Below are 24,795 nucleotides of genomic sequence, written 5' to 3' on the forward strand. Positions count from 1 at the left end.
ATTGAGTGGAAAGCAATGCTCGGTGTAATGAGAATGACTGGATATAGATAATTCATTAGTATCTCAATTTTTCAGATCACGTGTTACCCTGATTTTGAGTGCTCTTTCCTGCTGTCCCATTATTTCCTCTTTCATCTTTTTCTGTCTCAATATTGCGGTCATCTACCTCTCTCTCACTCACTTCTCCGTCTCTCTATCAAACCACCTGTCTGTGTCATGTGGCGATGCTCTGATTGTGATTGCTTTGGCCTGGCTCGGTCTTTGCGCTCACTCCGGCAGCTGCAGCTTGTGTGGCCCACTCTCCTACAGCTCTTGCCATCCATAATTTATACACATGCGTACCCACACACATGCATACACACAACATGTGCCACACACAGCATACACTGCCCAGGGGCTACACCAGACTTTAAGCTCCAATTAGCAGAGCCAGAGGCCAAACGTAACTCTTGAGGGATCCTCTGTGGAGGCGACTCAGACCGGAAACAACAGTTTATCATATATTTTCAGTGTGTGTGTGTGTGTGTGTGTGTGTGTGTGTGTGTGTGTTTGTTGCAAGAAGCTGTAAGTGAGGCTTTGTTCGTGTCTGTCCACACAATACTGTATGTGCAAAGACATGCTCATGCAAACAGTGTGTTGTAAAAGTATCAGTGTTACACATAATGCAGTGAATCTTTGTGTGCTCATGCACATGTTGCTTATTGTGTGCACACTTGTTAATATGTGTTGAATGCTGTATTGGGGTTTTTGCACACTTTGCAGTGGTATTTTAAAAATTTTTTTTTTTGCTTTTTCCCATACTCAGACACTCCATCTTCAGTCTGTTTCAGCCTGTCTGGTTTCCACTCTCTCATTCCCTCTATGTCTGTATTGTCTCTGGTTTTCAAGCCCAGCTCAACTGGCTGATAAAATCAGAGCATGTTCCGCCTGCCCAGTGTTTCCTCAGTATCACATTCTCTCTTTGTTTTCCTCTCTGCCACTCTCCAAGGCCAGGGAGTATGTGGGTGTGTGCACACGTATGTTTGTGTATGTGCGTGCGCCCATACCACATAATTGGTCTTGATATCAAAGCCTCATATCTCCAGAGGGTCTCACAAGGCTTCTCAGGCAACCTAGAGAGGACCTGATATCGCTGCATTTCCCAGATTATCTCCCCATTGGGATACACTGGGTTGAAGGGGAAACGAAGCCCTGGCCATGAAAGTTACGCTTAATCTGTTTTAGCGATATACTGGCCTCAGTTCAATGACTCACTCTGTTTTATCATGCTTTGAACTGAAATGCCTCTATTTCAAAATGGCTACTGAGCATTCTTTTTTTAAGGTCTCTTACAGCTTACTTCAATTTGAGTTAGGTTTTACCTTTATTATTAAATTAGGAAAATGTACATACGTTACCAGTTTTTTTTTTTTTTTACTAGGCACACCCTACTGGCTCAAGTCGTGCCTCCACTGCACTCTATATGTGTTTTCCTATAAAATCTGGATCAATTTCATTGTATTTTTCCAAGCATCCGAGTTGGCTACAGCCAGGGTGTGGTTGGGTTGAATATGCATTAAAGTGTCACTAGGGAGAGTTATATCAAGACAACAGAAGCATTTGAAGGTTTGGGTTGTTCAATTCTGCACAGGGAGAAAGCTGCAAGCCAAAATGGTGGAATGCCTGCAAGTTATAGTGATCTACTGACATAAAAGTGACTTGATGGCTTCTACAGTGATGCTTAACAATACACTCCTTGTCCCTTACTGATACTTGAGTGCCTCATGGACCAAGTACCTTTCAGCGCACTCTCTCTCCATCTCACACACACATGCATTCGGGCACTTGAGGCTGCAAGTGTGGAAACTGAAGAATGTGTAGACAGTGCACACACAATCTGTTTTGCTACCTCTATCATGTTAGAAAATTACTTCTGACTGTACCCCACACACACACACACACACACACACACACACACACACACACACACACACACACACACACACACACACCTCACCGCCTCTCCCACCCTGTCATTTTGTTTGCCCTTACCCCTTTATTTCTCTCTATAGCGGCTCCTTTTTCTCTCCCTTCCCATTCCATTTTGAAGAAGTCCCTCAACACAAAGGGAAACCACTTTGACAAGAAAGACAAGAGGAGTTGACCCCCCTTCTCTCCCCTGCTTTTGGAAGTGTTGAATAACAGGTTTCATTTATTATTCTCCTATCTGTCACTCTTTTGATATCTTAATTTTTTTTATCACTCCATTTCCTGTTTTTTTTCTCCCCACTTCTCATTCCTCAAATTGCTTCTCACCCCCTACTTCTCACCCTCTCTTTCACTTTTCCTTTCTCCCTCACCATCTGTTTTAGTTTTCATCGCCCTTTCCTGTTTTTCCATTCACTTTTTTCTTTCCCAAGCTCAGGGGAAAGGTTGAGACTGAAGTGCAGGAGCTTAATGGGGTGCAGTGTGTTGCTTGTATTTTACAGTATGTATTCTATATTTTAGCTCTATCTTGACGAAATTCGCCAACTTGACCAACCAGAGTTAAAGGCCAGAGAGAGATCCAAAGTGTCTAGATTAAACCTCAGCCTTCAGTGGCCCCAGGGAACCTAGGTGCACGATCAATCTAAACACACAGCTATGCACCAGCGTGCATGCACGCACGCACGCATACACACACACACACACACACACACACACACACACACACACACACACACACACACACAGATGAATACACATGCATGCATTCATGAACAGGCTTACTTGCTCATGTATGCATGCTCACACATTTGCGCACATACACTAACACACACTCAGAGAGAAATTGAGAGAGTTGCTCATCAGTTTCCAAGCACTTTTTCTGCCAGCCTGTCTCTTTAGCATGGAGTCTCAGCCTTCAAAGCACCAGGCTGGTGTGCTAGTGTGTGAACACGTTTGTGTGTATATGCCTGTGTGTGCACATGCGTGCATTTATGCTTGTATGCTTTTGTATGCGGGTGTGTGTGTGTGTGTTAGCAAGCTTGCACCCGCACGTTTGAACCATTCACGCGGGAGACAGTAAAGAAACCTCTGAAGTTTTTTTTCATTTGACTCATTGAATTATAGAAAACCACTTGAATCATAGACTACAATCTAGTGCTAGCCATGTGCTGCAGCCCAGGACTGTGTAACCAGTGAACCATATCATACAGTCTGCCACTTTTTTGTCAGGCATACCTGCACTTCATCTGTCTTCTCCATTTGAGTCTAATCCATCTCTGTATACACAGGAGGAGGGTGAGGAGGAACAGATAATGACAAAGAAACAGATACATTTATGCTCTAAACCTTAAATAAATCTTACATTTTTGATCATTATTCCAGCCCAGTGACTCCAAACAAAAACGTTATATATGTTTTCTGTGTGTGTGATGTCTTGCAGAGGTGGCCTAACTAGGATATTTACAACTATATCTTAATATATCTTGTCTCCAACTTCTTCAGTCTGTTCACTCTTCCTCTCTTCTCTCTCCATTAACAACCCTGCTTCCCACTGAATGAGGCCATATCTGGAAATGTCCCACTTAATGTGTGTTGGTATGCGTGCATGTATGTGTGTGTGCGTGCGTGTGCTGCCACCCTCATATAGTCACCATGGTTACAGGAGATGCCCTGCAGCACCCTGGGGGCCCCTGTCACCCTTGCTCAGTGCGGTAATTAGGGCCCACCCACATACAAGCATTTACACACACACACACACACACACACACACACACACACACACACCTCTCTCTCTTAGAACTTAAGATACATTAAAGATGGACAGATTCTGGCACATAGTCAGTCCTGAAACACATATACAGAAACCTTTCTTCAGATATGTGACAGCAATGACACAGTTGTTCCATTGTCATCACATAATATTATTGTCCCTTACACATCTGCATTCACCATCCACCCACTCATGCACCAATATACATTCACCCTGACTGACAAACCTCTGTATTTCCACATGTCAAAGTCTCCACTGTCTGACCCTTTTCTCCTGTCGCCAAAGCTAACCTTAATTATAATGCTTCACCGAGCAACTAAGCTATATGGTTGCCTGAGAATGGTTTAACAATGGTCTAGACCTCTCTCTCTCACACACACACACACACACACACACACACACACACACACACACACACACACACACACACACACACACACACACACACACACACACACACACACACACACACACACACACATATCCAGAGACTAGCATGTGAATCAGACATGCTGGCATATAGACAGTGACTGACTTGATACTTTGACATTGACACTGAAGCGCAAAAGGACACAACAGCCCTCCTGCCCATGCACATACACAACAGAATGCCATTTTTGTGCACCATGAGGTGAGGCTGACTAAAACCTACAAGACAACGTCTCGGTGTGGCGTGGCGTTGCTCCGTCGTCTTGGCGGCGATGGTGTCTTACACGCTTTCTTGCTTTTCACCAACCAAGAGAGACAGCCCAGCTGTCTGAAATGCTACTTGTCTTTTAGCTTTTAGGAGGATTTGGAGTTTGTGCAAGCAGGTGGTCTTGGATTAAACTGTGGAGAAAGAGGTGTCACATAGAGAAATGCAAACACACACACACACACACACACACACACACACACACACACACACACACACACACACACACAGGGATGTCAGCACAGGAATGTTGATAGGTGGAATCAGGAGGAAGACTCCCCGAATGTGGCCTGGAATCGGATGACATGGAAGTTGCCATGGTTACCAAAGGAAGAGAGGAGAGACGGCGGAGCTCAAAAACTGTTCTTGGCGCGAGCCTGCACACAAGAATGAGGCCATATTGTGTTTGTGTGTGCATTGTGTGTGTGCCTCGGTGTATAACACATACAATATTATTCATAATCACTTTTTTCCTGTAAAATAGTTCAGTCGCCTAAAAGATAATGTCCTGTAGAAAAAAGAAAAACTAAATATGATTCACCATCGAAATAGGTCAATTTTAAAGGCGAAATTAACATGCATCACATATACCATTTCTATCCAGTTAGGTTTATACTCATATACTCGGGTATACACGGAGGTGCAGTTTGTTTAACAGAAGTACATATCCATACAGAATATACAGTATTCATAGTATACACAGTAAGTAGTGCATGTTGTATGTCAAAAATGACACTTGACATGCTCAAACGGAATGGGAGGAAAATGGGAGAGAATGACATCCTCCAGCCAAATATTAATAATGTAAGACATTTCAAAGCTTTTTCCCAGGAGGGAAAACATTATTTTATCTGTGGCTTGTCTGACAGGCTGTTCGAGAGCTGACTGAAACTTATTGATGGACCGTAGAGGAGTGTTTGTGTGTATGCATATGTATGTGCTTGTGTGTATGAGTGGGAGAAATTGAACGAAAGAGACAGATCTGTCATTTCTTTACAAGGGTGGTGTGGTGGTGCTGGCACAGGATGTGACGCGTCTGCTTCGCTAGACCCCGTTGTAGACATACACACATACTTACTAAAACAAACACACACATAAACACACAGACACCTGTCTTTTGCTCCCTTTCTTTTACCTCTGTCAATAACAATCCCTGCATCACTCTTCAATTACTTACTGACTACATCCCAGTTCCTCTGCATCCTTTTTTATTCTTCCTGTTCGTCAACCATTCCCATCACTCCATTTGTCCATCTCCAAACAGCCCTTCTGTATATGTGTGTATAATCAGCCAGTAGCAGCAGAATCTCATTTGTGGTGTGTGTGTGTGTGTGTGTGTGTGTGTGTGTGTTGTGTGTGTGTGTGTGTGTGTGTGTGTGTGTGTGTGTGTGTGTGTGTGTGTGCGTGTGTGTGTGTGGCCTAACAGCTTTTTTCTCCTGTAGCATGATACAGTAACTATGCTCTGTCTGCTGTCAAATGGGTTTCCTGAACTCCTGCAGGACATAAAGAGCCCTGTGAAATCATCTCTCCCACTAATGGTCTTTTATTTGATCTTTATCTAACTGATCAACTCCCTCTGCTTAATTTTTTCCCAGTTTGGGGATTTAATTAAATGTATTTTCAAAATGTGTTACAAGCTTTTAAAATCTATCTTTTTTTGTTTGTTTTTTTACCATGTGAAACACTGGTTTGAAAATGTTGGGTTTATGTATGAGTCCAACTGTCAACAGCAGAAAATGTTTTTTCCAGTCTGTTCTCTGCAAGTTCCCTCACAGTGTGGGTGAACAAGTCGAGAAAAATACAGCGGTCACATTATGCGCGCCATTAGTCCATATTGCATGTTCCGACCGTTGCACAACTCTCAGAGGGAGCTCCAGGGTATGTGATGATGTAGGGCTACTTTAATTCCAAAGGCCAAGGAAACTTTATCAGGATGCATAGTATCCTGGATCCATGAAATAACTGGCCTTTAAAAATAAAAATCTGCCTTCCTCTATGGGAATTTAACATAGGGGTATGTATAATTATGGCCCCTGTATTTTAAGGAAGAACATTTATTTATTTACAATACATTATTCATTCACAAAACAAATTGGTGTCCTTAAAAGGTCGGATTTTTCCTCATTTTTTAATAATTCCTTTTTTTAGTCAACTTTAGCATGGGTATGAATACTTATGAGTAGCACTATATATTTATATATATATATATATTATAGATATATATAAAAATCTCATTTTTACATATATATATAAAAATAATGTAAAAATAAGATTTAAAAAAAATGCCTTTATTCACTACTTCCTATATAATATACACTCAATAGAGTCACAACACTGTACTGTAATTCTCACATTTATAAAATGTAATGCATTGCATTGTGGTATTGTTGGCAGAAAGTTGTGACCATGCCATTGGCATACCACTATGGGAATGTTTGAGGGAATTATATAGTACATACATTTCACACATTCATACACATTCTGACACTAAATAAAATGGTGGACGGTAAACATAGTGCACAATAAGCATGGTTCATAGACACAGCCTTTGTTCTTCATTAAATGTTAGGAATTTTCAGACAGCACTCTATCATACCACAGCATTCTGTCATGTGTATATTTAGAGTCCGGGTGAAAGACCGCTGTTTGTTTGACACATCCGCCAACCTTACCCAACCCAACCTCCTTACATGGAGTTTTGCTCTTCATAGACTTAACCCCAATCTCCACACTCACAGAATCACAAACTTTGTGGCGCGTTCCCGGTAAGTCATCGAGGGCTTAGGGCTGCTCCACTGTGAAATCGTCAAGTGCATGAGGGCTGTCTCACAGACATTTTGAGCACTTTATAAACACTTTTCGTAAGCCCGCTTTTCTACAGACTTTGCCTTCATAGTGTTGTATCCAGGGTGGGAAATTAACTTTTTTGCCACAGCGGCTGGTGGATGCCCAATTTTACCAGCCACTTATATTTTTTACCAGCCACTTTTTCAAATTTATTAGAATTCAAATTTATAAAAGAAAGTGCACTAGCATATTTTGAATTACTTCAATACATAATTTTTTATTATTAATGATACATATTTTATTAATATAGGCAAATAAAAAGTGATGTGAAAAAAAGCCTGCGAGACCATGGTAAAATTGTGTTTGGTCATATTCTACAGTAATTGTAGGCCTACATGTTTAATGAACAAAAAAAAATATTGACTCATCTCTCAGTTACATAGCATTTAACAGTCCCTCCAGGATTTTGTGGCCTTTTTTTGAGATTGCTGCGGTCCAAAATGCCTGATTTTGCGTGAGCTTTTGTAAAAAGTTGCCATAAAAGTTGCGATGTCTTTTGTATTTTTGTTGCAATGAAGTTGCGAGAGACAGTGAAAGTTGTTTTTTTGTATAGTTCTTTAAAAATAAAAAGGAAACTTATTTTGGGGAGAATAAAACTACTCTGGGTTGAGTTTTCCTAGTAACCTTACCAAAAAGGCTCAGGATGCTGCAAATGTTGGTATAATATGAAAATGGCTGGTGCATTTAATACAAAAAATAATAATTTATTGAATTAATCAAATTTGAACATTTCTGTCAGTGGCTTGTTGATCTTTACATTGTTAGTTTATTTCCTGACGTGGGACACACATTCATACGGTTTAATAAAGGACTTTAACTTATTTATCATTGCACTTACAATAACGAGCGTAGCTGTCCTCAATTTAGGTCATCCTGTACGTCTCATCTCCATTTTTTCCTGCATCCACCGTGTGTGTGTGTGTGTGTGTGTGTGTGTGTGTGTGTGTGTGCCGTCAGTCGCGGGGGGAACTGAGCAGCAGAGAGCTGACAGGATTGAAACAGCAGCAGCTTTCAACGACTGAAAAATCGTTACAGCGTACATTGATGTTAAAATGTATACAGGTTGGCAGGACAGTCTGAAATGTTTTGCACGGTCTTTCGCTGTACGTTTTGTCAATGCGCCACTTGTTCGAAAAGTACTTTCTCTTTTTCTTTACTTCGCCCTCAACGGTTTCTACATTCAAAGCTACTGCTGTCTCCGCGGCAGGCCTCTTAACACCGGGGATATGTCGCCATATTTTTTTAACCGATAATTTTCCTTTCGTCTGTACCTCAGCTCAGCTACATGGTGTCACGGACTAGCGCTGAAAACTACTCGACAAAAGTCTGGAGTTGCCGGAAATATGCGTGGTCCTCCATTATTTTGGTATTTGAATGTTTTTATTATGAAGCAGCAAAATCCGGAAATGTTGGGGATTCATTAGCAGTAACGTAACGGGACTCCTGTAAGCATTGTGCATTGTTACTTAGCAACAGCATTCTTTGACAAAAGCTGTCCAATCCGTTACAAGGAATGTTTTACAATCCACCCGCCACTGTGGCTGTTATACAAGGCAAAGTCACCCGCCACTTTGAAAAAGTACCCGCCATTGGCTGGTGGCAGGTGTTAATTTCCCACCCTGGTTGTATCGTTAAAACATGGGGTTACCATGAAATTCTAGGCAGGCACAGTTGTCTTATGCTCATTACTTTGAATAAAACACAGTATTGATGTATTTGTAGAGAAATACAAGGATTGTAAAGACAACATGAGCTGAGCAATTGCAGCAAGTCTAAAACTTGACCCAGGTAAGATAGTTGCCACGTGGTTCCAGCCCCGAATGGCGAGTCACTTTAATGTTGATTCCAGAGGACTGTGCTAAGGCTTTGTGCATCACTCACTCACGCTCAGACACCTCTTTCAACTTGTGAGGATTAGTTCCCAGCTCTCACTTGCTCTGTAATTAGTTCTTCAAATCTGTACTCGAGCACATGCAGCCGGATGCACACATACTTGCAAATATTTATTCCGTCTTACATCTGCTCTCAGAACCATGCATGTGCTAGCACATATGCGCACACACACCCACCACACACACACTCCATCAGCCAGCGTCAGCCTCATCAAATCATCAGTCAGTCAGTTATGTTTATATGAGGGATAGAGACGGAGACGGAGTGAAGGGAGGTCTGCCAAACAAAGTGAAAAACATCAGAGACAATAACAGCAGCACCCACTGCAGCATCGCAGCTTTCTCTTTCCCTGCCTGCCACAGCTCGGCTTTGTTAGTGAGTAGTTTGTTTGAGTGTTTGTGTGTGTGTTGCACATTGCAGGGAAGAAAGCCAGCAGGCAAGGCAGTATCCAGGCCACTGTCTTGTTTTGATGTGGTCATGCTAATTAAAAAAGGAGATTTTCTGCCAACAAGAAAAACACAGGGAAAATATAGGGCTATTTCAGTGTTTAAAATAATTTAAAAAAAGGATCCAAAGGTGTGTGTGTGTGTGTGTGTGTGTGGGGTGTCATCATGGGTCAGAATGCAGAGAGGACGTGAATTGTGAATTTTTGTTGATGTTTTTATTTTTTGCTAGGCTGCTGGATAAACACATTGGCAGAGAGTGAATGAGAGTGAGAGCGAAAGAGGAGAAGGAGATGGAGGTATTGGGGACATAAGGAAGTCTTTTTTTTTATCTGACTCAGACTACTGGCTCAGACAGAACGGTGACGTCAGCACAGGCTTTAGTAAGGATGAAGGGATCGAGGGAGAAACACAGGGAGGCTGGAGAAGACGCCCTGAGGGAGGCAGGAATGAGAAAGATATTAAGGAGGGAGAGAGGACAGACAGAGAGAGAACGAAGCAAGCAATAAGACGCCTACCACATATATCTGGGTGTGACTTCGGAAACTGCAGCTAAGTGGGTTTAAGACAGATAAACAGACAGGGAAAAAAACAGACAGTCGGAATGAGAGACAAAGAAGGAGGAACGGAGAGGAATAATTCCTTGGCGGGAAGGATGAAGACAAAGGCTGAGAAAGAAATTGCTTTATTATCTTGGCTTAGAGAGTGTGGGGTGAAGAAAGGGAAAGGTTGTGCAGACAAACATAGACAGAGAAAGAGGGAGTGATAGCGGAGAGTTAGAGCGAGCAAGAGATTATGTCAAATCTATGCTCTATACCCTCTCATTTAAAATACCAGTCAATAACCTTCAGTGCTTTATAACTCAGCCGTGAAAGTCCCAGAGAATTGAGCCTTTTTGCAGGAGCATAAAGTAGAAATAAACGCGCACACACACACACACATACCCACAGCTAGTGCAAAACCTACATTTTCTCCCTTTTGTTTTTTTCAAACACATTTGCATATTTTCGTTCTTCTACGCTGCCTGTTCCCTGCATCTGAGCTTTTTTAATGTATTGAATTTCACTTATTTATGCATTCTGTTGGCTTTCTGCAATAACTTTCTGATGTCATGTGGTTTCACTGCCCAGTTCACTTGGATCTTTTTTGTGTTGGATCCCTTCTTTTTTAGGGATGAGACATTTTTTTAAGCCCACCAAAAAACCCTTCTTGGTGTTACAGTGTTCAGGATTTTTCTCCTTAAGGTTTGTGTGTGGAAATAATTAATCCTACAAAAAACCCCAATGACAGCACTTTTTTTAGTACGTTTTAAGAGATGTATGTAGCTTAATCGCTTGTCTTCAGCTCCCATCTCCCATGACTTCATAACTACAGGACCTTTTTTTGTGCTAGCGAATATGTGAGGTCATTAAATCTGGTTTTGCGCTCTGATTCACCATTGTGGGCCAGCCAGTCATGTCGATTGGTCGGTGTTGTGAGCAAAGTTGTGGCAGCGTGTCAGTTTGTGTGTTCCCCCCAGTCCACAACTTGCACTGATGACAGGTGACCGATGATGAAGGTACCGGGGCAAGAAATTAAAAAGCACAGAGGCGAGAAAAATGAAGGGATGGATAGAGGAGAGAAGACTGGCGGGTATTGTTATTAGAATATGACAGACAGAGCAACCCCTCACTTGACCACAGACGCACTGGTCAGCAATAGACACCAATAAACGTCATAGTAAGTGGGTGTGTAGTCTACATTGGTTCTCTGTAATATAAGTGACTATTGAACCAAAAATTAAATTAGCTCTCATGCATATTTTATTACGCAAATTGTTGAAAGATACTGTAGGAAGAGACTTGAGGGGTTTGACATGCTCATTAAAAATATCTCAATGGAGGAATCTGAATGTTTTAAATGTAAACGTCGCCTGTTTGACAGGTGCACAGAGAGGGAAAGAGGGAGAGACAGAACAGTTGTGCTAATTGAAAGAAAATATTCAGATGAGTAGAGAAATGGCTCATCTGCCTTCTTAAAATATGCCTTTTCTCCTCATGCGTTCTTTGTCCCTAGTCTTGCACGTGATATATTCTTCATTCACGTAATTTCAATAATATATTTCAAACCAGTAAGCGTCATTGAGATAAAGTGGCACTGCAGTGGGGTTAGCATTTTATGTTATTACAAGTATCTGTAATGATAATATATGGGCTCCAACCATTCCCCAACAAATCATCGTTGTTGTGACAACTGACCTTGACATGTTTAACTACAAACACTCACACATTGTCATGATTTTTATAGCCGCACACCTACATGCATGCTAACACAAACCCTCACAGGCACATAGTAAATATACATAGTGTGCTGCCTTACATAGCCTGTGTTAATAAGAGTGAGGAATACTTACCTTTTTGTGTGTCAGAGGAGAGGGCCCCCTGATAATTAAAATTAATTATCTGGAGCAAAATACTCTTAAAGCCATAGGTTATTGTTCTCACTGCCACACACACACACACACACACACACACACACACACACACACACACACACACACACACACACACACACACACACACACACACACACACACCAGAAGTGTCCTTGCGCAACTCCTCGCTAGTAGCCATTGTGTACCACGTTGTGTATGAGTAAACTCAATGATTCCATTAGTGTAATGCCAACTCCAGGTGTACCAATAAGGACACATTGTCTGCTCTATTGTCAATCTAAAGGGTCCTTAAACACAGATGACTCTTGAATTTCAGGATGAATGTAATGAATTATATGAGGACATAATACATGTCTATATAACATCACGTGTCAGAGTCATTGTTCTGTATTAAAGACCGCTTTGCATTTCAAAAGACACATTGTGTGCATCTGTCAGTGGGTGTTTGTGAGCTGATCTGTGCATCTGGATGTGCTCAACTGACATATCTGCTTCTTCCCCACGTAGATGCAACAACCGTACCCAGTGTGCGGTGGTGGCTGGGCCTGACGTCTTCCCAGACCCCTGTCCTGGCACATACAAATACTTGGAAGTCCAATATGAGTGCGTCCCATACAGTAAGTACCCCTTACAACATTTCTTGACCTCCTATCTCTGTGATGCCATTACTCATATGTCTGAGTATACTGTGTCTTCATTAACAACATTCATCCACATATTCTGGATGTTGGTGAAATGTGTCTGAAATACTGTCTTTAATTTTAAGATCTTGATAAATGTTTGCTGTTTTCTAAAGTTAGATTGTGAAAAGCCTGCAGTTTTTCATACTGATTTAATAATAATTAAAAAAAAACATGCTGTTTTAATCCAAAATCTAAATGAGTAATCTGAGTGCCACAGTCACTTTACATGGTAAACTATGATGACACCGCTCACTGGGAAACTCCAAGGGAGGAAGGATGAGAAAGAAGGATGGGCTCCATTGATGGCAGATGGCGATATGACCTTTGACCACATGATAACAGACTGGGAGGTCATATTCACTGGAGTGAAACATTCATGGGACATGGTCGATAAATTTGCCACCTGTGAAACCTTTTTTTTACCAGCATAGTTTCCCCCAAAATACAAAATTACAGCTCATTGCATAATAAATGCATAAGAGTTCAGGGTGGACACTTAGTAAATCAAAGACATCTATTTGTCCTTGATGTTTATTTCACACTGCATTCCAGTTTAGAGGATTTTTTCAAAGGCAAAGCTTAAATGCAACTTCTGTGTCTGTTTTATGATAAAGCTAAATGTCAAGTGATTTCCCCTCTCACTACTCTTACAACATGATTATAATTGACTTTGTTCACATGGAAGTTATATTTGTTGAAGACTGAAGACCTTGCCAGAAGACAGCCAAAGCATAAGTTATAGAACATATGAAATGCTATGAGAGAGGACATATTACTCAATAAGTAAAGAGTACCGGCACCGAATGTAGTAGAAAATACACAACGCTGAATAACAATATAATAATAGGCCTCCTGCAATTAAGTGGCATATTCCAAATAACTTTCAAATAAAAACAGGTAATCATTCTTTGTTATAAATATAATGTTGTCATACTACTCTATATTACATTTTACTGTACATGGTCTCCTTTGTAAAGCTCACAGAAACATAGTACAAGATGCAGTGTGGGTATTGTGAAATGAAAATGTGTCTATTTTTGTACATGCAAAGTGTTTATCTTATTGATGACATTTTTTTGTTTGCTACAAACAAACTGCTGTGGAAGTCATAAAAGACACAGAGTTGGAGTTGAGATAAGATATATTTAGATTACATTTAATTACAGCAAAAAAGTTCCATCTCCAAAAGTTAGTCTTGTCTGTGAATCTTACTTTTGCCAAAAAGTAGTTGAAAAAGTAGACTGACCCTAACTTGTTTTCAATACATTTGAGGTGAAATCTTGTTTTGAACAAACTACCTTGTTTTTAGTTATTGTCATTACAAAGCAAATTAGCTTCTCATTAAGCAGATTTTGTTTTATGTGATTTAGGGAAACTTTTGAGTCCAGATATCCAACTTGTTTTCTCTCTCTTCCAACATTAAGAAGTGTGTGCAACTGGTTGGAACAAATGTTTAGAATTTTGGTTTTTGAAAATTAGTGCTGCAGAAATCACAGATCCTTATTGTGAGTCCGACATCATCTAAGTGTAAAGCCTTGGCACCACGGTCCATACAGACGGCCAAGGTGATCTCCCACACTAAAGCATTCAATTATGTCTGCCTAAACGGCTCTTGCCTGGCGTCTAGAATGACCAGCAGATTAAATAATAGGACTATCAGAGCCCTCTCTGGAGCAGATGGAAACACAACCTGATACCTGCTTAATGCCCCACCAAGTGCGTGCGCACACACTCGTACACCACACACACTGCAAGCATCAAAACGGATGTGTGTCAGTGTGTGTTTTCACTCTTGTCTCATCCATTCATTTGAAACGTCTGCATGTTCTGTCTTTATCTTTGTTATAACTGCACGGCTGAAAATACAGAGCTACGTATTTCATAGATTAATCACCAGAAAGAACAGTAGCTCAGGCACAACTGAGGGCAGAAGAAAGATGAGTTGCACGCTGATCTGATAAACAATGGTTCCCCAGCAAAAATAGACAGCATCTGAAACCGAAGTCATTAGAGAGCTCAGCTAACAGAGGGAGGGACATTGAGAGATGGAGCATTGGAGAAAAGGATAGAGTAGAGAGAGATGTAGCATTGGAGAGAGAGACAAATAGAGAGAGCCTTTGACAGTACATTATCAGTTTTTGTGTACTGACTAAGTGTTCAGGCTGGATCAGGTAGCGCTGTAATACACTACCTGGCTCCTGTGGGTTTGTTTCACCATGAGAAATGTTGCACAACGTTGCTGAGAAAAATATGATGTATAAAGGTTAAACTAGTCATTAGATACAGTGACTCCACACTTTACATTGTTTTGTCTGAGAATACTTCAAGTTTTACGTGGCAGAGCCTTGATCCCTGAGCCCTCATATCGCATCCTTAAAATATGTATGAAATCAATTTTCTTTGAAGAATAATGTCTGAACATTAGAACAAATACTTTTTCTTGCTGAGATTCAGGCCGGAGACCCAGCCGTCTACAATCAAGCTGGCGTGCTCGACATGGCAAATCAATGCTGTCAGCGGCGTTGTTGTAAAAGATACATTTTGTAAGACGTTAAGCGGTGATATATCTCCAAAATGTTGCCTTAAATCAAGACTGATCAATAAAGGAGGCTTGTTTTCTGAAATATGTGTTCTCAAACTGTCACATTCCTAAAACATTTTACAACAACTTTAACAAATGATCATATTAACATTCAAAAGCAGGGTCGGCTTGAGTGCACTTAAATGGCTGTAACATCAAGGGACATACATAACTCAAGTATAGGTGTCCCTCAACATTATCACACACTGGTAGGGTTATAATCAGAAACTGAAGAAAATGAGCTGAGCTCCAAAGAGACACCATAGATGTACTTTCCCTCAGCACAAATGTTGAAGTAGGGCTGTTGTGTTTAGCACTACATAGATATTGTAAACAAATCTCAAAGTGGGTTGTAAAACAGGTAATTAAATTATGTACGGTTCAGTTTTCTGGGAAATTTTGCTCCTCCACCTCTCCTCCTTTTTTTTTTTCTTGAGGATTTTTGGCTCGCTCTACCTTCACAGCTCTTCATCTCTCCTCCCTGCACTGCAGGTTTTTGGCTCTTTTCCAGAGCTAAAATCAAGTGCTCTCTCGCTTTCTCTCTCTGGCTCTCTGTGGTATGAGTGTGTGGCAGTCGTGTGCCAAACTAGCCAGCTAGCATTGGCAGTAATTAGCCACCTGTGTATACTTGCTCATTGCACTGCAGGCAGACTATAAATATCCATACATTAGCACACTACTGTACAAAGTACATCTTCAAGGCAGCTCTCACATATCGTATCTAGATACATTTAATCTCTACAAATACGCAATTGCTGCAGAAAAAGATATATGATGATTTGGATTGTTTCATTTATGGTCATCCGTTAAAAAAAAGAGCCGGGAAACGCTTGAGATTATGTTTATCCATTTTCTCATCTTCAAGCAGCAGACCCTGGCTCTCCAACTGTCGTTATGAAGCAATTAGCCTACGACCACATTTAGCGTATTAATCAGCAAAGCCATGATATGTTATGCAATACCCATGCAGTCTATTTTAGACAATAGACGTGGCTCAGTAGGAGAGCTAATTAAAAGATAAAATCACCTTCTTGTCTGTCCAGTTAAAGACTTCTGTCAGATTGGACCCTTAGAATAACTTCATCATGATAACATGAGAAGAGCCATGTGTATGTGTGTGTGTGTGTGTGTGTGTGTGTGTGTGTGTGTGTGTGTGTGTTGTCGTGGAAACAATTGCTTACAGCCAGGATTCTGTCCTTGTGTGTGTGTGCATGTCTCTGTATGTGCATGTACAGTATACTGTATATGTGTGCATGTGTTTGTGTGTGTACACATATGCAGGCAATTTTTTGTTTCCCAGAAAGAGCAAGGGAAGATGGGTAGGAACCAAAGAGACAGAAGGAGAGAGACAGAGCAAGGGTGCGAGAGAGCGAGAGCGACAGCTGAAACAGAGATAGAGAGAAATGGGTTAGACGAGGCCAGCAGACGAGGAACAGAAAGAAGGAATTAACTGATAAAAGACACAGTGTGAGAGGTGGACAGGGTTTGGGTTGGCGGATGTGGTGAAAATACAGAGGACGTAACGGAGAGAATGAATGAGGAGAAAGGCACAGCGTGACACGACGAGAGAGAATGGCAGCAGGTGAGGATGAGAGGACAGAAATAAACAAAAGGAAGAATGGAGTGAGAAAGATGAATATTGTCTGTGTCCGTAAATGACCTTGGGCTTTAGGTGGCTGAGCTGATTGGTGATCTGAGATAGCAGTGGTAGGAACATGCTCGTGCGTGCCCCACGCAAACGCCCATATTACACAAACTCATGAGCACACACACCGTCTTTCCTCCTGGACGAATACCTCCTTAATAAACCATATGCTTTCAATAAAAATGCTAATTATCTTTATGCCGCATAACAGTCAGGTTAACACAGCTTCTGTGTGAGTGTGTGTATGAGAAATAGAAATGGAAAGAGAGAGGGAAAAAAACACCCATGGTACAGAGCAGTTCCTGTGAGTAAAGAAACAAAAAAGTAAGATGTTATTCAGATATTAATGAAACTAGACAGGCTACACATTGTCACAAAAGAGCATTTCTGTTTCTGTGTTATTTTTCTGCTATTGTTTTCTAATATTCATTCAAAGCTAGGAATAAATTAGCAAAATGGGTTTTTCTTTGTAGCTGCAGAACTAACTATTCAATAGTGCAGAATAAGTGGTTTTGCAAATGAACAGTCAAAGATACCGGATAGATAAAAACATGCCACACCTCTGCAGAATTCAATTATGAATAACAGAGAAAAAAAAACATTTTGCGGGAAAGTTGTTGCGTCCTTATTTTTTCTCTGGCCACTGAATTAGCAGTAGCACAAAAGACCTCTCGTCTTTTGCATCACCATGCATACTTGAGCTAACCTTAAGAAAACATTTAAAGAAACGTCTCACTGAGCTATATTTCCTCTGTCAAATATTGCACACTGAATGATGAATGATTGATTTGTGAAAAACTTTTTTATGCCTTTGTCATGGAGATTAAAACCAGAGAATGCCTCTGCAATGAGGTCACTGACTGAGGCATCCGCTAATCTAGTGAAACAACAAGCAGCGATACAAATTGAATGACATTTGTTTGACATTTGGTGTGCCATTTTGTGTACTTGTTGCCGCCACACCTTATCATCTTAAATCTATTAGATGCTGGCAACCTTGAACTGTTTTCCTTTGTGTCTGGGAGGTTGTATAAGAGCTCCAGGTGTTGCAAAGTTTGTTGTTCGGTGTCATTAATCCCCGTCGTCTTGACCACAATGTGCCTCGTTGTATTGTTTAAATGTGTGTGTGTGTGTGTGTGTGTGTGCGCGTTTGGTACATCAATATCTGTAGTTCCATCGCACCTCCCCCCTGCTCTGCACAGACACACTATCTGCTGTCTTTCCTGGCTTTTCTCACAAGGGAACTGCTTCCTTGTGGTAAAACATTTTATATCTTCACTAGTAACTGCACACACGCACACGCACACACACACACACACACACACACACACACACACACACACACACACACCACACACACACACACACACACACACACACACACACACACACACACACACACACACACACACACACACACACACACACACACACACACACACATTTTAGGTTTAACACAATCTCCTTCTAGAGATTGCTTATTTATCGGGAGTTGTGCTAAGCCGCACCAGTTACCATGCATTTTTCATGAGCCTAGGATTTAATCGTTGCTTGTGTTTGTGTGTTTGTGTGTGTCACATGTGTTTGTGTATGTCTTCTGGCGATGAGTTTTGGCTGTAATTGGTTAAAGAGTGTATGCATGTACTGTGCAATATGTAGTGTACTTGTGCTAGTGCTATATATATATATAAACATGTGCCATACAGAAGTTCTTCCAAATGTTTTTCCTCTGAGGACTCTCCTCTCCTCTCCTCTCCTCTCCTCTCCTCTCCTCTCCTCTCCACTCCTCTCCTCTCCTCTCCTCTCCTCTCCTCTCCACTCCACTCCACTCCTCTCCTCTCCACTCCTCTCCTCTCCTCTCCTCTCCTCTCCTCTCCTCTCCTCTCCGGGGACCAGTTTCATTCACCAGGTCTCTAACGGTCTTGAGAGACACAAGGGCACTGCCTGCAGGATTAGGTTTCTGCCATGTTCACATTCCACTCAGTCCCCCTGGGAACAAGGTGGAATGGAATTCATACGTTTGAGAGGCTTCGAGCAAGTGTGCACATTTCATTGCAGGGCGGCATGAGCAACCCTCCGTCGAAGCTCTAAGGATAACACTTTAAATATAATAGACAGGGAATTGGTGTTGGGGTTGAAGCAACCCAGTGAATTCAGTATGCTCCCACCTCCACACACAGATGATTGTGCACTCATACACAGAGTCGTACAGAGTAGGTGACATACACAGTGTTAGCTCACCCACTGTGCATCAGAAAGCATTTTAATGTGGCAATTTTGGCTGGTCCACTGAAATGCAATCCCAGTATCAAATCAGTGTTCTGGTTTTCATTGCTCTGTTGCTATTAGCATACATTAAAGAGCTCATTATCTCAGGTTGTTTTGCTGTATTTTGTCCCGCGCTAATGATAGGGCCGCCATAGACACACTTTTACTATGAATCTGTTTATTTTTCTATGTTGTGTCATGCTCTTGTGTGTGTTTGCCATCAGTATCCCTCTCCCTCTCTCTGTGTCTGCATGGCACGTGTGTCTGTTCCCCCATATGTGTTTGTGTGGGTGTGTGACATACGGTATGCAAGATGCATTACTGTCAGATAGCTTCCCTGTTGCAGTGCAGTCTCCTCAGACGCTTACGTAACATTATTACCAATCACACATGGAGAGCATCCTGGCACTCTCACAAGGTTAGGATGAAATATGAGAATGATTATGAAGATCCGAGATTGTATTATCATGATTTCCTTATTATTGCATCATTAATCTATTTTTGTCTCTTGTCTCTATCTCTTTCTTTGTCTGTCTCTCTCTCTTTTTTCTTCAAATCTTTTGCCTATGGCTCATGCAGAAGTAGAACAAAAAGGTAAGTCTGTGAAACAAGCACGCCCACATTCACACATGCTCAAAATCCAGGGTTGGGTGTCACTTTTTGATGCCGGCGCCTGAAGCGTTTTGTACCTCATGGCAGAACGACATCTCTTTCAAAGTCACTGCTGCTATTTTAAGACAGCTTGATCTCAGCATATAGAGGCAATTTAGAAACACTGGTTCTCATTAGACACACTCTAGGCCCATATTATTTCATGGTATTGCATAGAATGTCACTTAACAAACTCTCCACGGGCCAAGCACGTTTTTATGAGAGGCCAATGAACAGAGAATTACATTGACATTTAATATTTCAAATGCTTCCCCATGATATGAAAATTGTGCCAGTGCTTTGAAAAGCCAATGAAAATGCAATCAATATTCCGAGCCCTTTGTGTGGGATCTGAAATTCTTATTGGTATGAATGGGAAAACCACAATGCACATCTGGCTCGTCTCTGTGTGTATCTGCTATGTGTGTGTATGTGAAAACATTCCAGTTAAATTACAAAGGTCCCTATGACTGGTCACACTGGCTTCCCAGAATTTACTACATCTCCCACATCACTCATAAAACATGACCCCAGTATTCAAAGATGGGAATACCGAGAAGGGGGAATGGGAAATGAATTATTGTAACAATTGCAGAAACAGCAGGCGATAAAAGACGTGTTTGGTGCTACAGTTGGTTGTTCCTGACAGAGATAGAAAGGGAGGGAAAGGAAGAAAGAGCTATGAGACTAATAAGGAGCCAGGGAGGGAGGGAGAAGTGGGAATTGAGAGAAAGGGAGGGAGTAAGTAGAACAAAATGTGCCATTTTCTCTTTTTCTCTCAGCTGTGAGAGCAGGGCATTATCTGTAGCAGGCATGCTGTTGCTGTTCTTAAGAATGACAGTGACTATACAACATCCAAATCACAACACAGTAAGCCTATCGTGTCATCGTCACTCACTGGTGGTTAGGTTGAGTTATAACACAATGTAACATTTATGAAAAGAGGGGAAACATTTCACAGGCACTGTCAGAAAATCTAGAGCGAATAAGTTGACATATTACTGTATAAAAAGGTATCTAATGTGAAAATGTTGTCATTTATTCCTCAGTATTTCTCTGCCCTGGCATTCTGCGAGGAGTATACCAAAGTGAGCATCTCTTTGAGTCAGATCACCAGTCCGGTGCATGGTGCAAAGACCCACTGCAGGCCTCAGACAAGATCTACTACATGCCCTGGACGCCATATCGCACGGACACACTGACAGAGTACTCATCAAAGGAGGACTTCATTGCAGGCCGTCCCACCACCACCTACAAACTCCCACATCGTGTGGATGGGACCGGTTTTGTCGTCTATGATGGTGCACTGTTCTTCAACAAGGAGCGCACCCGCAACATCGTAAAGTTTGACCTGCGCACTCGCATCAAGAGTGGTGAGGCCATTATTGCCAATGCCAACTACCACGACACCTCACCATACCGCTGGGGGGGCAAGTCCGACATTGACCTAGCAGTGGACGAGAATGGACTGTGGGTGATCTACGCAACAGAACAGAACAACGGGCGCATCGTGGTGAGCCAGCTCAACCCCTACACCCTGCGCATTGAAGGCTCCTGGGACACCAGCTATGACAAACGCTCGGCATCCAATGCTTTCATGATCTGCGGAGTCCTGTACGTGGTTAAAACTGTCTATGAAGATGACGACAATGAAGGGACAGGGAACAAAATCGACTACGTGTACAACACCGATAAGAGCAAGGAGATGACGGTTAACATACCGTTCCCTAATTCCTACCAGTACATCGCTGCAGTGGATTACAACCCGAGAGACAACCTGCTATACGTGTGGAATAACTACCATGTGGTCAAGTACTCACTGGACTTCGGCAACAATGGTAGGTCCCAATTTTGAACACCATTCCTCTTTCTCCGCCTCTTCCTCCTGCTCCTGCCATTTCAGCTTAGTACAATGTGTTATAAGAAGAAAAAAGATGCAGGTTTTCCACACTTAATGTATTGGACAGGCTGTGATGTGATTTTTTTTTTAATCCTCACATGGAACACCTTGGCATATATGTAATGCTTTTAATATTCATTCATTTTAATATTCATAATGATAAATTATTTTTTGTTGTGACATAAGGAATACTTACAGCCAGTAATCTTCCTCTAATTAATAATTCTGCAAAATGACTTAAAAAAGAAAAGCACCATCTGTGCTGTCACGGTTCTCAATTATGACTGTTCCCCCACCACCCCACCTATGGTATCTGCATTGTTTTAAAACAAAAACAAAAAAAACTTGAGAATAATTTTAGAGCTGTTCCTGGATATACCAGTGTCATTTAAATTGTAGATTTCTGCAGAGTTTCTATTTGAAGAAATGTTCCTGTTTTAGTCAACCAAAGGATAATTCACAAAGACATCATAAAGACAACCTTGATCTCCACCTTTAGGGGAATATCTCTAATGATGTTATGCTGAGCTTTACATACTGTAAATGTCTCTTGCCTTTCTACTCTACCACTTGCCAGCCTTCTCTTTAGTTTTCCCCAGCTGCTTAACATATCGTAATGCATTCCTCGAGAATGGAGCCAGGAGTGTCTGGAGGGAGGAGGAACTGATATCGCTTTCATATAGGGCTGAACGATTTTTGAAAATAATCTAATTGCGATTTTTTTCCCAAATATTGCGATTGCGATTCGATTATTTTTTTAAGCTCTTTGTCTTCTGTATTATTCAACAAATAATAATATAATAATTTATAGTATGAACACACAATTACACACTAGACAGTTAAATAAGTAAAAATATAGTATAGCATCTATATATATACACACACACACACACACACACACACACACACACACACACACACACACACACAACAGTGTATTTTTTTTACAGTGCACAGAGAGGAGCTGCCTCCAGCCCCTCCACCTCGTGAAGTTGCGCGCTGCCGTGTGCACTTGTTCAGAGAGGCTATCGTTACGTTAGCATGTTGCTGGTGTTCTTGCCGTGGGATTAACTGTACTAATAAAACTGTTGAAACACCGCGGACACGCTGCTGTGAAAGCTCCCCGAACGTCATTTATCAGTCTGATTGTTATCCCTCTCAGTGGCAGCTCCTCCACTCATATCTTTATAACGGAGCTAACCGCTAACCGGAGCTAACCGCTAATCAGAGCTAATCGTTGCCAACCGAGCCTTGAGTTCTGTGTGCCTGTATCCATTAACTGCATGTATAGACTCAAGCCCGAATAAAACCCTTCATTTTATTAAAATGTCTGTAAAGGTTTTAAACTACAACTCAGAGTTGTTTGAATGACAGAAATCAGCTCAATGTACGGCATGGCGTTAGCGTGCTAGTTGATGCTTTCTCTGCGGAGTGCAGACTGATTTGCTCTCGCGAGTCATGTGACCAAATCGCAGCCTTTGCGATTAGGAAATCGCGTTTTAACATATCGCGATATTATCGCAAATGCAATTAATCATTCAGCCCTACTTTCATACAGGACATCCACATATGATGACAATCTGAAGACGCATCAACCTGTGTTTGAAGGTTTTTTTTCTTTTATAGTTGACCAATTGTTGAGGCAGCTGTCAACGGTTTATCTTTGGTTGTCTTTGGTTTGGTTAAGACCCAAATCAGCAAATTTAGTAACATACATATTACCACTAAAACACAACATCAACGATAGCAGTCAGCTGTTTTTAACAAACAGCTTTGATAAACTGACTGTCTGTTTGGTACTGTGCCGGTAGCATACAGACAAGGTTAGCGACTAGCCAGTGTAGGTGCTAAAAGCCAAATATTTCCATAAGGGGTTGGTAGAGCCCAAAACAGAGCTAAAACTGAGTGAATATTGAACTTACATTCGTCTGCTCAATGCACAAATAGGCAGCAGTCTGATAACACGTTTGTCACAGTAATTTTACAAGGTGATAATGTGTCAATTTTGTGTTTACAGCTTGTTCCGCTGCCAAGTGGCCAAAAAATCAATTATTGCTGCTTAAAGAGTAGCTTTCAAATCCTTTGAGCACCAGAAACATAACTCCATTCATCTTCATTACTAGCGCTAGGGGTAAGTAAAAAATATGAGTAATCCGGGTGAACTGATCCTTTACATTGTGACATATATAAAACAGGAAATCAGGTCAAATGCAGGTTAATGAGGAGTTTGGTTAGAAACGGTATGCCTGTTTATCTAAGCTGTACAGTGTTTGACCTATTTTAAACCCAGGTCGGAGAGGTCATGAATCGACTCAGGTCGACTCATTTAGATCACCCGTGGCTAGCATTGGTGTGTCCGTCTGAAAGGGCTAGGAACACTGTGTAACCCAGAGTGACTATCTTTCAACTATGGTGTGAAGTTAGAGTCCACCCTCTCCTCCCCTCCCCTTCTTCCTTCCTCTGGATGGAATGGCTTAGGCCCCTGGAGCCTGAAGGGCTATTTGCCCAGCGTAATTGCCTTTCAGCACCTTTCTATGGAGTGGTCAAGGCAGTCTGGCTGCGTGTCTTATTAAATGATGTCTGAATTAATGCATGCTCTTACACACAGTTAGGAGGCGCAGTACAAGGAATTATAGAGGGAGGCAGTGTTAAACTTGGTTTCTACCGATCAGTGTGCATATGTGAAGGGAGGCCTCGCGGTAAAAACTGTGTGCGTTTATGAGTGAATAATGATGTGCATGCCAGTGTGCTAACGTGCTAATGTACTTACAGTATGAGTTAGTGTTTCTCTATTTATGAGTGTGCATACGTGTTTATTGGTGCAAGCTTGAGTGTGATCACTCTCATAATGGAGCTCTGGGTGTCTCAAGAGGCTCTAAAGAGGAGATCAATGGGGATTTCAATGTGGAGAATGACCTCTAGTGCACAGCAACAAGCCAGACTGCTGACCAGTGGGAGATAAATACATACAATCAATGCTGCCCAGCTCCTTTACTCCCCTCCTCGCCCCACTCCCTCAC

General features: G+C 41.6%; 1 protein-coding gene across 12 annotated transcripts in view; it reads left to right on the plus strand.

The window, feature by feature from the left end:
- The window catches only part of adgrl3.1 (adhesion G protein-coupled receptor L3.1), a 123,490-nt gene that overhangs the window by 41,096 nt on the left and 57,599 nt on the right, over positions 1-24,795 (plus strand). For all 12 annotated transcript variants that reach the window (XM_031285822.2, XM_031285825.2, XM_031285826.2 and 9 more), the window contains exons 5-7: positions 12,555-12,664; positions 19,804-19,818; positions 20,925-21,713. In XM_031285822.2, the coding sequence (XP_031141682.1) occupies positions 12,555-12,664; positions 19,804-19,818; positions 20,925-21,713 (914 nt within the window). The remainder of the gene's footprint in view (positions 1-12,554; positions 12,665-19,803; positions 19,819-20,924; positions 21,714-24,795) is intronic.

This window comes from Sander lucioperca, chromosome 4, assembly GCF_008315115.2.
Source record: "Sander lucioperca isolate FBNREF2018 chromosome 4, SLUC_FBN_1.2, whole genome shotgun sequence".
Classification (NCBI taxonomy): domain Eukaryota; kingdom Metazoa; phylum Chordata; class Actinopteri; order Perciformes; family Percidae; genus Sander; species Sander lucioperca.